Source organism: Cuculus canorus, chromosome 18 (genome assembly GCF_017976375.1).
Source record: "Cuculus canorus isolate bCucCan1 chromosome 18, bCucCan1.pri, whole genome shotgun sequence".
Classification (NCBI taxonomy): Eukaryota; Metazoa; Chordata; class Aves; order Cuculiformes; family Cuculidae; genus Cuculus; species Cuculus canorus.
The window spans coordinates 8,252,681-8,268,568 of NC_071418.1; the positions used below are offsets into that span (position 1 = coordinate 8,252,681).

The following is a 15,888-nucleotide window of genomic DNA, read 5'->3' on the forward strand; positions in this document are numbered from 1 at the left end:
GGGAAATGGGCTTGACTAGAATAATTTAACTTGGGAATGAGAGTGGTAAGACAATTCTTTAGCTAAAGGAATCACTTTATCAACATGGAACACAATAGGTTGTCTCATAATGCTGAGTATCTCACAAAATGCAAAGATAAGCACCCAAGCTTCTTGTTAAAAATGAAAACCATCCAGTATTTTTCCTGCTTAGTGTTAGTTTTTACACTAATCTTGAAGAAAATCCCCCATGGGATTTGCAACTTGCAAATGATGTTCTCAGCTAAGCTGTTAATATTTATAAAACATGCCGAGAAGGATCTTTCTGCCTGCGGATCTGTAATAAACAGACGGATAAGGAATGTGTAGCCTCATACTAAGGATCCCTGGGTAAAATAAGACCTCTCAGGAATGCTGGCATGACACAAGAAGAAATGCCGGAACACTAATTCTCCGGTGCAAAGCTTCTCATTCTGACACTTCTACTAACACGCGGCTGGGCACTGGGTCCTGGAGACGGTAAGCACACTTTTCACATAAAAAGTTCTTTTCTTTCTACTGAAGTGGGCTTTGGGTTGAATTAAATGGAATATGATGAGTGCTTTCTCTGTTCTGGCATGTAGTCTGGGTAATTGTGTTTTGTCTGGGTAAGACAAGTCCTTCAGGGATTTGAGTTATCATTCCAGGTGAGCAGTGCTAAAAAGGATGGAGTAGGAAAGGAGTTTGGGATTGTTTCTAGGGAGAAGCCAGTGATGAACTTAACAAATAAAAGACTAACTAACCTGTTAATAAGCAAGATATCTTGGGCTAGTTACTGGTTTGGCTATTGCAAAGACAAGTGAGCTAACCTTTGTGTTTGTTGCCGTTCAGAACCTTCTTGTATCTCAGAATGCCTATGAATGGACAGAGGTGGCCTTGCTGTCTTCTGGTCTTGTTCCATTGTCTGGAACTAACTTCTGCCATGCTCACTGCAGTTATTATTTGGTCCCAAAACAGGGAAAAAAAGAAATGACTTCTACTCGGGAAGTTTCAACATGAAATTTTAAACCCAGGAAAGTCATTACTTTGCTCTGATGATGCCTAAGAAGATGCCCACTGAGTGAAAGTGACAGTCTTGCAAACATTGAAGAGGGAGGGCAAAATCAGCTAGAGTTTAGAGGCAGTTGACACAGCTCTTTTAGCTCCAAAAAGAAACACCTCTTGAGTGCGCATGAGATTTCTATGGTTACTCAAATTCCTTCCTTCTCCACAGCAAATGTCAGAGGAAGATATGTGAACCGTAGGTCCTGGCCGAGGAGGTGACATTCAGGATGCCCTTTCCATCACATGTCAAAGCAGCCAAACAGCTTCAGTTACAGAACAGGTGAGTGGGGTGGACAAGATCTGACGACAATGGAAAAGTAAAGGCAAAAGGAGTTGAGAATGACATGAAAGGAGAAGAAATGAGGACAGGAACATAGGCTAATATTACTTGATTAATTGGCTTGTTTCTCTGTTGATGGTACACCTGTGAGAGGAGCAGAGAGAACCTACAACCCAGAGATAGGTTTCCTTAGATCTTCACTTTTTTGTTGCTATAAGTGGATGTTACAATTAGCTCCAAATTTTTTACCTACTTTCTTCATAAAATAGGAAAGACTTCTGAACTTTAGAACTATTTAAAATACACAAGGTATTCTCAAGTGCAGAAACACTTGTAGTACCGATAACACGCAAAATGTTTTCTGTTGGTAATTCCACACTTGCTTTTAGTTTGGAGAATGACAGGATAACACCTTCACTGGGGGACAGAACATATTGGCGCTCATGTAAAATTAGCTTATTTTAATACTAGCCTAGCCTGCTAAATGTGTACTTTGTTTTACTTCATTACATTTCCTTCTGAATAGTTGAGACAATTTCTCCAGTTTCCTGGAGCTACTATTAACTTTGATCCTATTTTGTCCTGCTAAAGTGCTTGGATGTGCCTTCCTCTGCCCCTTCCCAAGGTCTGTGATGTAACGGCCACATAAGGTAACACCAGGATAATCACAGGTAGTCAGAATAATCACACTGTGATTAAAATGGCAGTTCTGCATCATACTCCCCTGTTTCAAAAGCCAAGAGAAATCCCCGGATGAGATGACCAAATGCTCTTTACTGGCCATTGTGGAGTTTATCCCAAAGACCCTTCTGCCCCTGGAGAACATGGTGCCTGGGAGGTTCATTCTGGGACTGTCTCAGTAGCTGTACCATGAAGAATATGTCACATCCTGGCCACAGACTCTTCCTTGGACAGGGGATCCATGGAGCTAAGGGCACCTAAATAAGGCAAGTACCTGTTCTTGGCCTCCCAAAGCTCCTGCAGTCATGGCTCTCTCATTGCCACATGCCAGGGCAAAATCAGAGGGAAAACTTCATCAGCAAAATGAAGGAGATGATTTTCAGGCACTTCAGCCAAAGGGCACTTCTGTGCTTGCAGTCGCAGCTGCACAGAGACTCCCAGAGTGGACCACCCTCTTTGGGACAGGGACAGCACTCTTGGGAATGAGTGTTGCTCTGCCTCACCTGGGTCCACACTTGCTGGCATGGTGCAATCAGCATGAATTGCACAGGGAGCCTTTAGCAATGCTTAGTGTCAAACAGGAAAACACTATTGAAGCAGATCTCCTTGTGGTCCCACACTTTGGTTTGCCTGGCAGCTGTGCTCCAGGTGCACAACTAAGGTGCTCCCACCTGAGACAGGCATTCAGCTCTTGGGATCCGCACCCTTTCCTCTTGAAACCCACTTGGTGCAGCTGCCAGGTCCTCAGCATTTGCTGTTCTGCCTGATCCACTGGGACGTGGCCCTGCCCATGGCAGGGGGGTTGAAACTAGATAATCTTTAAGGTCCCATCTAGTTCCTACCCCCCTGCCACAGGCAGGGACACCTCCCACTGGATCAGGCTGCCCAAGGCCCATCCAACCTGGCCTGGAACACCTCCAGGGATGGAGCAGCAACAACTTCCCAGGGCAACCTGGGCCAGTGCTGCATCACTCTCACAGTGAAGAGATTTCTAGTCTAAATATGCCCCTCTCCAGTTTATCTCCATTGCCCCTTGTCCTATCACCACAAGCCTTTGTGAACAGTCCCTCTCCAGCTTTTCTGTAGGCCCCTTCAGGTACTGGAAAGTCACTATAAGATCTCCTCGGGGTGCAAGGGGAAGCAGCTGTAAAATCATACACTTTCAGAGCTACAGCCCAGCCTGCCTTTTCCATTTGTTGGTGTCCTGGAGAAGCGACAGCCCACCCACCCCAAACTGAGCCCCAGCTGTCCACTGGAAGCACCTGGGCACCTGCTCTGCTCCCCATGGATCACACAGCCCAGCAGGGCACGGGGAGCACCCAGGAGCTGGGCTGGCACAGCGTCATCACACAGACTCCAAAGGGCCCCACTCTTGATTTATACTCCGCAGGGAGAGCACACTTGGGGCTGCTTCTGATTTTTAACCTGTCAGCTGGGGAAGGAGCTGTGCCAGAGCAAGTCTCTTGGTGGCAAGAATAGAATGTCCGTCTTAGGACACAGCCCAGTTGTCCAGGTCCCACATGGCAGCACGTTGTGCTGAGACATAGAAGGCAACCTACCCGCCCAGGAATGTCTTGAAGCGCTATTCGTGGCAGCGTATCATCTGCACAAACAGACGTGACCCCGCACAGGAGTCTTGCGAGAGCGGAGCTATTTTGAGCTTTGGACACTGAGGATGACGGGAGACAAATGACGGGCTAAATGATGAGACTAAAGGAAGCTGCAGTGGGTCAGAACAGACACAGCTGCACCCGTGATGTGCGAGCTGCTTGGTCAGTGATTTGCCTGTCGATTCCCACCAACACCCTTTGTGACAGTTCTTTTCTACAAGTCATCTGAGAAAGCATCTAGAGGTGTCACACTTACCCATGCGGTACAGAGCCATCCACCTGCTCACTCTTCTTCATGCCTGGCTGTGCTCTGTCACTCTGGTGACACATCCTCAAGCTGCCCCACTGGAGGCAACACGAGGCACAGGACAGTGCAGGGGCTGTAAAGCAGAATTTCAGAAAGCCTCACAACTTCATGCTTGCACAAGTCATTGCAGCTAACAGGGGTATTTATGGGTGCTGTGTGCCATCAAGTCTCTATCAACCCCACCTGAAGCTTTGGAGACACCTGCAGGTGTGGCTGGAGATTAACAAGCCACCCAAGAGGAGCAGTCAGCTCACCGTGGGTGTAGGCAGGCAAGGTTCCCATCAGAGCCCCTGGCTCTGGTGTCAGACAAATGCATGCTGCCAGGCAAGGAGAAAGACTGCAGGGGATGAAGGCAGATAAATGAGCTCAGGAGTCTGTTAGGGAGTCACGAGGAAAAGCTGTGCAGTGTCATGAGAAGGGAGGACTGGTCTGGCATCTCTGCAAGGTGTTGGGAGGCTTTCTTGAGGTCCTTGTGCCTGAAAACTGGGGTCTGCTCCTTAAGAACCATCACCTATTCCTCTCTTCACACAGCACTGACAGAGGCTCTGCTTGATGACACTTGCCCGTCACCCTGGAAGCAGGCTGGATGTCCTTGTGGGAGCTGCTTTGCTGGTGAGGCTGCGCTTTGAGCCCAGTAAGGTGAGAGCCTTTTGGCTCCTGCTGACCCGGGCATGCAGCCAGGGAGCTGTCAGTGGCCGCTTCCCAGCAGATGGAGCATCTGTCTGGAGGCAGAGCCTCTGCTATTGCCTGGTACAAGCTTAGACCAAGCAGGCAGTGTCAGTTCCCACATCCCATCACCCGAGGGAGCTCCACTGGCAAGCTCTCCCATGAAACATTGTCAGCGAATCAAGGTGGGGAGTGGATGCAGGGGCTGCCTGTTGGGTGCAATCATTTTCTGCAGAGCCTGCATCTCTTCAGCCCACAACAGCCCCAAACCCACCCTCGTGGCCCTCCTAGGCTCGGTGCTGTGTGGACAACACACCTCCGCTCTTCAATCCTAGCGCTTGTGCAGCAGATGGAGGAGGAAAGCTGTCACTGTCACCCTCTTTCAACATCAACACATACCCTGGCCTCTGCTCCTGAGTCTGCTTCTTGTTTCCTTTTAGTGCCAGCTGCACCTTATTCCTCTGTCGCTGCTGTTTCTCATTCACTCTGCGTGGTCTGCATCAGGGGATGCTGCAGCCTGGAGTCAGCTGGGGTGACTGATGGTGAACCCTTCAAATGGGCTGTGCTGGAAGAGTGAGTACAGTTGAGTAATCTGACGTCACCAAAATATTGCCAAATTAATGTAATAACCCTTGGTCACTGCTAACCTGGGTTTGCTTCAGCGTACACACAGTCCCACAGCCTTTTGAGGTTTCTGAGAAAATCTTCCAGGGCTGTGTGGTCTCTCTGAAAATAAGAGACAGAAGTTACTTGGAAAAGAAGAGCTGTCAATGCTATTGAAAACATCAGCTGAGGCAGACATACAGGGGCTTCTCTTTGACATACCTTGGCACTGTCTGTGTGTCTTTCACCCAAACTAGAAGTGAGGCTTAATGTGTCAGAATAATCCAGCTAAGACACCTGCTGGAGCACAGGAGACTTTGCAGTTGTACATGTCCACTGTGTGTCTGCTGTTCAGTTCAGGGTTTGTATGAAGGAAACAGTGTTTGACAATTTCCCCTCCCTTCCTTTCTACCCTAATTTTCTTCCCTTCTTCCCCAAAACATATTGTCTGTTTAGCTTGTAGGCAGGCCAAAAGCACAGTACAGGCATGTGAGGAAGAAACGGAGCTGTACACCCATCAGTTTTCCTCTTTCCTGTTGCCTGAGGCAATGCCACTTGAGCCTGTTGTGTGAGAGAGGACAAGGCTGACTTGGAGGTGATGTGTTGAGGGGGTGTGTTGGTGTCCTGCAGTGTGTGAGAAATGGCCCTACGGGACAGTCCTTCAGCACGTGGCCCCAGGAGGGCTCAGAGTTTGATTGACTGCAGAGAAACTGGGCACAGTGGTGCCAGCAGCTGAGGGGTTCTGGGATAAGAGAGGTGGCACCATGTAGGGGCACTCTCCATGTGTCCCAGCAGTGCTCTGTGAGCCAAAAATCCTCTGTGCAAAGGAACGGTCGGTCCTTCAGAGTGCAGAGCACTGTGACCTCTGGTAACTGATAACAGAAACTGATGTTTAGGGTTTGTGACTGCTGGGATAACACACAAAAGCAGGGAAAGGAAAGAGGATAGGGATCATCTTCTCTTGTCCTTCACATGAGAAGTAAGCTGTGCCAAAAGGGCAATAGAAGTCTGTGAGGGCAGGAGCAGGGCAAGGAGCTGCTGGAGACAGAAGAGAGTGCAGGCTGCACTATCAGGAGAATTAAGGAAACTTGTTCAGAAAAAAAAAAAACAAAGAAGGCACTGTTCATACTCTGTATGCAGAGAAATCTACAGTGTTTATTCTCTAGACATTGACGTAGCTACAAAGACTCATTACAGAAGAAAGTAACAGAGGGGTCACATTTTGTGCATCCCTCAGGTCACTTTGTTGCCTCACGACATCCTCACTCTTCCTCTCCTATCTTCTTGCTGTGAAACTCCCGGCTTTTCACCCGGAGCTTGTTGACCTGCGACTCTGCAATGTCAGCGCGCTCCTCGGCTTCCTCCAGCTCGTGCTGGATCTTGCGGAACTTGGAGAGGTTGACATTGGAAAGCTCCTCCTGTGCAGGGAGAGGAAGGTGGTGGGGAGGAGCCCAGGCAGGGGTTTCCCTTTTCCTGCACCTCAGCCTTGCAGGGCTGTAGCTGTTCCCCAAGGGGAAAGCACAGATCTCCTATCTCTGACCTACCACTGATGGTCCAGAAGCCTATGACAGACCTTCTCACCCTTCCTTCTTTAAATTATCCCATCCAAGCAACTAAACCAACTTTTGAATCGTTACTGCAGTGCGCTCTGGAATGTTCAAAGGAGGGTGGAGAGCACAGCAGTATCTCTTTAGAACTTTCAAGAAAAAGCTCCTTGGGCTGCAATTTGTTATTCTTTCACTCAAAGCTTAAGCTAAGAAGGAGCACCAGCACTAGGAAAGAACATGTATTCTCCCCAAACGTGAGTTTATATGTCCTCAGGGAGAAAGTACCCACCCCCTCCTGCCATTCCCCATTACATGAATATAGCTTCTTTTTTTCTCCGTACCTACTTTGACAACACTGTCAGGTACTTGCCCATCTCTTTCTTCTTCCATTGCCATATACCCTCCCCAACCCATCCTCCTCTACATGCCACTATCTGTAGTTCCATATCTCATCCTTTTGTCTTACAAAGCTTTGCAGTAGAAATTGAAACTGATTTCCGTTTCAGCAGACAAACTAAGCATCGCTGCCTCCTGTGCTGGCTCAGTGTCCTGGATCTGCACTCTCTTATATAAGGTAATGAACTTAGAGGAGAGGAGTCAGTTAGAACCCATTAAAGTCCCTCTCACAAATCATTAACTCATCATAGGACAGCAAAGCCTATCTGTACTGCCTTATGCAGGAAGGAACCTGACTCAAAAAATCTATCAGCTAGGAGGCTGGTTGTAAGCAGTGTCTGTCACTTTGTCCTCCTGTATAAAAAAAATATTGCAAGACATCCCTTAGTTTATCCCTGACAGAAGCATGGCCAAAAGAAAGCAATGCTAGCCATACTCTCAGGATTATTTTCCTAGCTGTCAAATTTCTGACAGGTATCCACTCCGTAGAAGCTTTACAAGGAGGAGTTTCTCTTAGGCACACACTAACCCTTTCACAGATGACTGAACTTTCTTTCCCTGCACTTGAAATTCATCATTGTTCACCAGTTTCTGTCCTTTCTAACAAACTCATCTTCATTTCCCCAAATGATTTGTGATACTTGTTAGCACTACAAGCAATACTCACGGCCTCCTCAGCTTGTCTCTTGTAGGATTTCACCTTCATTTGCAGCTTGTCCACCAGATCCTGCAGCCTGAGAATATTCTTCCGATCTTCTTCAGACTAAAGCAGTTGGGAAACAGCAAAGAGAGGGAATTGATTCCCCTGGCATGTGAGTTAGCAATTCCCCTTGGCAATCAGGGGCAAGACTTCTTACTGCCTGCAAGAGGGTCTGTCAGCCCACAGAGACCTCCTGCCTTACCTGGTAGGTCAGCTCCTTCACCCTCCTCTCGTACTTGCGCACACCCTTCACGGCTTCAGCACTGCGCTTCTGCTCAGCATCAACCTCCCCTTCCAGCTCCCGCACCTGCAAGGAGAAGCCCATCTTTGGAGCTGCCCTGGTATCTCACCAAGGGACATGCTCACTCATGCACAAATAAAACTCCTACTCACCCTGGCCTCCAGCTTCTGGATTTGCTTCTTGCCTCCTTTCAGTGCCAGCTGTTCAGCCTCATCCAGACGAAGCTGCAGGTCCTTCACTGTCTGGTCGAGGTTCTTCTTCATCCTCTCCAGGTGGGCGCTGGTGTCCTGCTCCTTCTTCAGCTCCTCTGCCATCATGGCTGCCTGATGAGAGCAGAGAGTCAAAGCCATTGTGAAGCTGGAGATATACTGGGGGAGAAGGCACTTATCTTAAGCAGGAGCCTCCAACTCACATCTGTGATGGCCTTCTTGGCCTTCTCTTCAGCATTGCGGGCTTCCTGGATTGTATCCTCCATTTCACTCTGAATTTGCATGATGTCTGTTTCCAGCTTCTTCTTGGTGTTGATCAAGCTGGTGTTCTGTGTGAAGATGGATTGCAAGACGTGTATTCTGAGGCCTACAATACCGAACCTACAGCCCAAGCCACGGCTTTGCTCTTCAAGCTTGCAATTCAAAATTTGAAATTAGTTGTAAAATGTTTGTTTACAAAATGTCAGTGGTGGGCTCAGGTCATGCACGCTGAGCATGACTGGCTTTATGGACAGAAGCAGAGAGTTAATTCTAGCACTTCCTAGCCTCTGGTCTATAGTAGCTCTTGTGTATGTTAAGTGTCAACCCAACTGCTTTTGGCACCACGTCCTTACCTGAGTATGTAGGAGCTGCACCCGTTCAGTGGCGTCCAGAAGCTCCTGCTCAGCCACTTTCCTCGACCGCTCTGTCTGCTCCAGAGCTGCCCGTAGCTCCTCAATTTCAGCCTGCAGCAGGTTTGCTCTGCGCTCCACCATGGCCACCTGCTCTTTCAGGTCCTCCTGTGTTCTCAGAGCATCATCCAAGTGGATCTGGGTATCCTGTAAGAGAAACAAGAGAAATTGTAAGGCGATGGTTGCCACTTTGCACTTGGGTGCCAAAAACATCAGTTCTGTAGCTTTGCTGAACAGACCTTGAGCACTGCCTGCGTGTTTCTCAGGTTCTTCTGTGCCTCTGAAGCCACACGGTTGGCATGGCTCAGCTGGATCTCCATTTCATTCAGGTCTCCCTCCATCTTCTTCTTCAGCCTCAGGGCTTCATTCCTGCTCCTGATCTCAGCATCCAGGGTGCTCTGCATGGACTCCACAATTCTGAGGTGGTTTCTCTTCATCTGGTCGATCTCCTCATCTTTCTCTGCTATCTTCCTGTCAATCTCAGCCTTCACTTGGTTGAGCTCAAGCTGGAGGCGCAGGATCTTCCCCTCTTCATGTTCAAGGGAGGCCTGGACAAGTGGGCACAAACATTTGTAATGTCATTAAAGCCACAGTTCACTTTCTAGGTAATTAGGGAACTTTTCAGTCAATCTCATCTGGCCGCGCCCCCCAGACAGAACAGAGAGGGACCAGGCAGGTTTTGGCTGTATTTCCCCATTTCTTATATTTTTAGTTTAGACACCAGTGATTATGGGCTGGTACCTCAGCTTCCTCCAGAGCAGCCTGGATTTCAGACTTCTCCTGCTCAATCTGCTTCTTGACTTTCTCCAGCTCATGAATTGCCTTTCCTCCCTCTGCAATCTGCTCCGTGAGGTCGGAAATCTCCTCTGTGGGAACAAAGAACAATTATATGGTTAGAAACAGAGCACAATGGGAGGGAGCATATTTGTCTGTGCAGACACAGACCCATATGGAGAGGTGTGCAATGGTGGAGAGTGAGAAAGCCCTTGCAGTATCTGAGGGCCAGGGACTTACGCTGCAAGTTCTTGTTCTCACGCTTCAGCGTTTCCAGGTGGTCCAAGGACTCCTCATAGGCATTCTTCATCTTAAACAGCTCCGTGCTGAGAGAGCGAGACTCCTTCTGGGAGGCTTCCAGCTCAGCCTGCGTCTCCTCATACTTTTGCTTCCACTCTGCCAGGATCTGAAGAGAAACTGGGTCTGAGTGTGGATGTGGTGAGCGTGAGGGGAGGCTCTGCCCAGCAACCCCAAGCCTAGCCCCCAAATGACCTTGTCAAAGTTCTTCTGCTTCTTATCCAGAGCTGCGCAGGCAGCATTTGATCGCTCCACGTCGATCATCAGGTCCTCCACTTCATTCTGCAGCCTCTGCTTTGTCTTTTCCAGGGAGGCACATTTGGCATTGACGGCTTCAACATGTTCCTCTGCATCCTGCAGGCGCTGTGCCAGCTTCTTCCTGGGAGGAGATAAGCACAGCTGCAGGGTAGAGAAAAAGAGTCTACCACATCTCTGTCCTTGCTCCTACTCAGTATTCAGCCTTTCCCATGCCTTCAAGCCCTAAAGGCTGCCTTTGGCTTCCACTCTATGCTTTTCCTTCAGCACACTTTTCCCTTCTCTTCCTCTTTCACCTCCAGGTAGTACATCCCTGCCTTCTGCCCACTTCCCTCCTAACGCACACTCAGAGACTCCATTTCCAACTGCCCTGGACACTCTCAGCCTTCCCCAGCCATCTGATGTCCTGCTTCCCCCATACTTGGCCTCCTCCAGCTCCTCCGTGCGCTGAATAGCGTCCGTCTCGTATTTGGTTCTCCACTGGGCCACTTCGCTGTTGGCCTTGGACAGGGCTCGCTGCAGCTCCCCCTTGGCTTCCTGCTCCTCCTCATATTGTTCCCGGAGCAAGTCACAGTCATGGCGAGCAGACTGCAAGGCGTGGGCCAGCGCGTTCTTGGCCTGGGGAGAAAACGGTATTGGGATAATGAATTGCCTGTGAAACTATGGAACATTAACTAATGGAAAATTGTTGAAAACTCTCTGAACGTGACATTTTAAGGAAGCCCAAAGTAAAAAGATACGTTGTTCCCATGCTCTGAGAACCTTCTTATTGCTTCATTCATCACAAACTAGGAAAAAACCTTGGAAGAGATGACAGGCACAGTGTGAATAACATCTATAAAGCTGGCAATTGTTCAATCCTTCTAAATATCTTCTCAAGTTTCAGCTTCTATTATGGAAAAGTAGAATAAGAACTGCATTTTTTTTAGATCTATCTCAACCTTCTTTACAAGCCACCATTAATCAAAAAAGACCTGAAGTTATCCTTCCCTGCTTCAGTATCCAGGTTGGAGGTGATGTCCTCCTCAGTCATTTTTCCCACACTACAGACAGTGGTGGCCAAATTGTTCTTCTGGTTTGAAAGTTCAAAAATTATAATGTTATAGCGAACATACTCTGATTTTATGTGAGTGTAGGAAATATCCTGAAAGAAAATGAGTCTGAATCCAAAGCCAAACTCCCTACGGGAAGTACATTTACCTTTATTTCTTCCTCTAAATGTCTTTTCAGTTCCTCAATCTGTTGCGTAAATGCCTGTTTCCCTCTGGATAGCTGAGATATCAAAGCATCTTTTTCTTCCACCTGGCGTGAATATTCACCTGAGAAATTTTACAGATAGACTCTGTTTTAAAAAGCAATACTAAAACTTTGTGTTTTTAAAGCACTGCAAATGAGCTCACAGAATATAGACCAGTTTGAGTAAAAGATCTTTCTTTTTCTTGTCATTATCAACTGCAGGTTCTCCCATTCCAGACAGGCGGTAGTGGGGGTGTTACCTGCTTCAGTCTGTAGACGACCTCTTTGAGAACTAAGGTCATTGATCATGCGCTGATGCTCCTCTTCTTTTGTCTTAATCTCACTCAGCTGGTCTTCCAGAGTGCGGCACATCTTCTCCAGATTGGCCTACATGTCAAATACATGTAAGAAAAGAAGATGATCACTAATTTCTTACATATTTTTCTTGTCATGAAACCATATGTGACAGCAAAATGTAATCAGAATGTTCAAAATTATGTACCAGGTCATATATCTTAGGACAGTAACCTGACAAAAACTCTGTACCTTGGCTTTGGAGACAGACTCCATGTTACTGGCCAGGTCGTCAATCTCCATCTTCAGCTCACTCTTCTCCTTCTCCAGCTTCTGCTTCACTCGCTGCAGGTTGTCGATCTGCTCCCCAAGCTCAGCTGTGCTGTCCGCGTGCTTCTTGCGCAGGGCGGCAGCCGTGGCTTCGTGCTGCAGGGTGGCCTCTTCGAGGTCACGACGCATCTTCTGAAATTCTGCCTCACGCTTCTTGTTCATCTCAATCTGAGCTGCTGTAGCCCCTCCTGCTTCTTCCAGGCGCTCGCTGATCTCCTCCAGCTCCCGCGAGAGGTCAGCACGATGCTTCTCTGCTTTTGCCCGAGAAGTTCTCTCTGCCTCAATTTCCTCCTCCAGTTCCTCAATGCGAGCCTGGAGAACATTGGGAACCCTTCACACCCGTGCCCTCCTCCTGCCTGACCTGTGCCGGGGTGACAGAGGGGATGGGACAGAGACTTGCCTGCAGCTCCTTGATCTTCTTCTGTAACTGCATGCCCAGGGCTTGCTCATCCTCGATTTTGCTCTGGATCTGGCTGATTTCAAAGTCTTTCCTTTGGGCAAAGCACACCGTGTTAGAGCTCAAGGGAAAAGGCAAATGCACCAGCCCCACACTCAGGTGCCCCACAGCCACACTTACTTCTTCAGTTTCTCATCCAGCTGCTGCTTATCATTTTCCAAATCCATTATGCTGTCTTGGGCCAGCTTCAGGTCTCCTTCAAGTTTCCTCTTAGCTCTCTCCAGGTCCATGCGCAGTTTTTTCTCCTGCTCCAGGGACCCTTCCAGCTACAACCAACAACACCATCAGACCTCTGCCGGGTCTAACTCCATACCTGTCCTGTTCTTGCTGAATACCCGTGTGCTTACATCGTCCACTTGCTGTTCCAGCTTGGTCTTAGCTTTGGTCAGAGTATTGACTTTGTCCTCTTCTGCCTGCAGGTCGTCCAGTGTCTGCTGATGGGCCTCTTGGAGGGCTTTCTTCTCTTTGGTCAGCTTGGCAATGGTCTCGTCCAGGGCTGCCATCTCCTCGGTGAGGTTTTTCACCTACAAATAGAAGCAATTGTCAGACTTGGGTGGAAAATAGCACCACAGTGACATTTTCACTGTGCAGCTCTTAGCCACGAATTCTGTTTTTCCTTCTGCTTCTCAGATGAGGCCAAGCTGAAACACCCCGAAGCCACGGTGTCCTACTGTAGCAGGTTCTTTTGCTCCGAGAAGCAATAAGTTTGTTGACCTCTTATGATAGCCCTCACGTGTGTACCTTGTTTTCAGTAGCATGCTTTTCTTTCTCCACTTTGGCCAGTGTTAACTCGAGGTCATCAATATCTTTCTTCAGCTCTGAACATTCATCCTCCAGTTTCCTCTTCTTGGCTGTCAGCTCAGCATTGATTTCCTCCTCATCCTCAGCCCTTTCTGTGACCTCTTTAACTTTGGCTTCCAGCTGGATTTTGGTTTTGATGAGCTGGTCACACCTTTCCTCAGCATCAGCCAAAGCATCAGCTTCCTGGTGGGAAAACACAAGAGTTATTTAATGCTGAAGGAACAGATGTGCATCAGTGAGACCTTTGGGTCACTGTTTAGTAAAAGCTTACTGCTTATTTACATTACAAATAACAAACTTAGAATAAGGTTTTAGTCAGTCCTATTGTTCTCTGACCTCTCTCATGATCAGATACGCTGTTCACCTCCATTACCTTTCACCTGGTTTATTTGAGGTATGGCAGTGGGTCACTTGGATTTAATTGACACTTCCCGTTCCTCCTTTAGAAAATGACTGTAATTTATAATGTACCTTGATCAAATTTGTGTGGAAGTGCTGAGAAATGCAAATAATTCCACCAGAGAAAATATTTGACACACTGCCGTTGGTGGATTTATCCCCAGCCAACACAGTCAGGGGATGCTGGAACAAGGTTCATCTTTCCCTGATATGGACACTTCAACTCAAGGGTCGTGCCTAAGAGGTGCCTAAATTTCTGAGAGGCCAAATGGTGTTGCTGATGAACATACAAGGCTGGCACTTGTGTTGTGGGATGTAACGGATATCTGCATCTTCTGGGAACGGGAGCTCAGGTGAGATGTACCAGAAGAAATGGCTCTTCATGTCAACAGCTGAATTAAGGCAGAGTAGTTGGTCAATTGTATCACTGTCCCCACTGCACTCAATACACTACAGTAACAATAATGAGTCTTCATGTCATGAACACACATGAAGACATATCCATGTAGGCATCAAGACTAAAATGTCATTATTTCGCTTAAGCTTGAAAGTAGCAACAGTAAATGGGGAAAGAATGTGGCTTGAATTCAGCTTAAAATATTTTGCAAAGCAGTTTCATGTGCAATTTCAGAGTTCTGTAGTGTGAAGGAAGAGTTAGAACTGATTTACACCTATTCCCTCTAAAAAAAAAGTCATCTTACTCACAGCTTGCACTTGAAGCTGCAGGTCATTTTTCTCCTGCAGCAGGGCCACCATTTTCTCCTCCAGCTCTTTCCTCTTTGCCTCAGACTTGGCCAGCTCTTCCTTGGTTTTCTCAAACTCTTGTTTCATGTTGGCCATCTCCTTCTCAGATTCTGCGCTCTTCAGCAAGGGCTTGATCTTGAAGAACAACTTCATCCAGGGCCAGTGCTTCACGTTCATGAATGCACGAATGTTGTATTGGATGCAGAAGATGGACTCCCTGAAGCATAATTAAAATGTACATTGAATATTTTCTGTATGATTAACGCCAACTCTTCCCTCTAATTACAGTGACTTCAATTGAAGATGAGAAATGTCTACCTCCTCTCCACCATTCTCTGGTACTCCACTCTCATCAGGAAGCCCCTGCACCTGGCCTGTGTGCGGGTGATGAGCTGTGCCAGCTTCTCATCCCTCATCTCCTCCAGGAGTCCCAGCAGCCCAGCTTTGAAGAACACCTTGAGAAAGGGAAGGTTGCAGCACATCACTGTCAGGTAAAGCCCAAGCGCAGGCACACAGAGAGTGAGTGGAGGAGGGTTCGTACCTTGGTGTGGCCAAATTTGTACTGGGTGTGGTCCACATCGATCGATGCAAGAAGCTTCTCAGAAGCTTTCTTGCTATCGATGAACTGTCCCTCTGGGATGGCACTGGCATTAAGCACCTTGTACCTGCGGACCAAGGAAGATAAGGTTGTTTTTCCCAAACACACACAGTAGCTACTGAGGCCCAGCAGCTCATTTGCAGCTATTTTGGACAACAGAGCCCATTCTGAATTAACCGACATGAATAAAAAGACATTGCTTTTAACAATGCTGAGAAATGCACTGCTCTTACCTCTGTTTGAAGTCAGCATAGAGAACTCTGCTGGGGAATCCTTTCCTGCAAATTCGGATCCCTTCCAGCACGCCGTTACAGCGCAGCTGGTGAAGCACCAGTTCATGCTCCATAGCACCTAGAAGTCCAAAGCATAAATGAATACCACAGTTTCCAGTGCAGAGGGGAAAGGCTCTGTCAGAGGAAGTTCTCTTTCTGTTGGAGTGTCTTACCAGGTGTTTTTGTTTCATTTGGGATGATGCAACGGACAAAATGGGGGTGAGTGCTGCGCAGGTTGGTCATCAGCTTGTTCAAGTTCTCCTAGAAGGATCAGTTAGTAATGTGAGTTTCTTATGTCCAGTGTTTGATGCATCAAGCCCATAGCAAAGACTTCACGACTTCGCAGTATTATCTAGATTGCAGAATACTTTCATAAAGCCACAGAAACCAAATATTTCTTCTATTTGAAGATACTGAGCACCACTTCTTAAGATTGAAATACTACTATGCTGCTACTG

General features: G+C 47.6%; 1 protein-coding gene and 1 long non-coding RNA gene across 10 annotated transcripts in view; one reads left to right on the plus strand and one right to left on the minus strand.

Moving 5' to 3' along the window:
• Positions 1 to 15,888, minus strand: part of LOC104057900 (myosin heavy chain, skeletal muscle, adult-like) — a 43,989-nt gene that overhangs the window by 21,979 nt on the left and 6,122 nt on the right. The window contains exons 16-38 of one of the 2 annotated variants that reach the window (XM_054083218.1): positions 15,604 to 15,691; positions 15,392 to 15,509; positions 15,102 to 15,225; positions 14,879 to 15,015; positions 14,522 to 14,777; positions 13,358 to 13,600; positions 12,964 to 13,140; positions 12,737 to 12,882; positions 12,560 to 12,650; positions 12,082 to 12,471; positions 11,796 to 11,922; positions 11,500 to 11,618; positions 10,721 to 10,917; positions 10,240 to 10,423; positions 9,988 to 10,153; positions 9,715 to 9,839; positions 9,213 to 9,521; positions 8,917 to 9,120; positions 8,506 to 8,631; positions 8,246 to 8,416; positions 8,055 to 8,159; positions 7,820 to 7,915; positions 6,455 to 6,627 (exon numbers count right to left, since the gene is read on the minus strand). In XM_054083218.1, the coding sequence (XP_053939193.1) occupies positions 6,472 to 6,627; positions 7,820 to 7,915; positions 8,055 to 8,159; positions 8,246 to 8,416; positions 8,506 to 8,631; positions 8,917 to 9,120; positions 9,213 to 9,521; positions 9,715 to 9,839; positions 9,988 to 10,153; positions 10,240 to 10,423; positions 10,721 to 10,917; positions 11,500 to 11,618; positions 11,796 to 11,922; positions 12,082 to 12,471; positions 12,560 to 12,650; positions 12,737 to 12,882; positions 12,964 to 13,140; positions 13,358 to 13,600; positions 14,522 to 14,777; positions 14,879 to 15,015; positions 15,102 to 15,225; positions 15,392 to 15,509; positions 15,604 to 15,691 (3,855 nt within the window). In that variant the 3' untranslated portion in view covers positions 6,455 to 6,471. Of the gene's footprint in view, positions 1 to 6,454; positions 6,628 to 7,819; positions 7,916 to 8,054; positions 8,160 to 8,245; positions 8,417 to 8,505; positions 8,632 to 8,916; positions 9,121 to 9,212; positions 9,522 to 9,714; positions 9,840 to 9,987; positions 10,154 to 10,239; positions 10,424 to 10,720; positions 10,918 to 11,499; positions 11,619 to 11,795; positions 11,923 to 12,081; positions 12,472 to 12,559; positions 12,651 to 12,736; positions 12,883 to 12,963; positions 13,141 to 13,357; positions 13,601 to 14,521; positions 14,778 to 14,878; positions 15,016 to 15,101; positions 15,226 to 15,391; positions 15,510 to 15,603; positions 15,692 to 15,888 lie in introns of those variants that run through there. The other variant, XM_054083217.1, reaches the window with a different exon arrangement.
• The window catches only part of LOC128853967 (uncharacterized), a 64,337-nt gene continuing 48,832 nt past the window's right edge, over positions 384 to 15,888 (plus strand). For 6 of the 8 annotated variants that reach the window (XR_008452829.1, XR_008452830.1, XR_008452835.1 and 3 more), the window contains exons 1-3: positions 384 to 498; positions 1,232 to 1,342; positions 14,849 to 15,051. This is a non-coding gene — a long non-coding RNA (uncharacterized LOC128853967). Of the gene's footprint in view, positions 499 to 1,231; positions 1,343 to 4,471; positions 4,580 to 14,848; positions 15,052 to 15,888 lie in introns of all 8 variants that reach the window. The other 2 variants (XR_008452834.1, XR_008452836.1) reach the window with 2 other exon arrangements.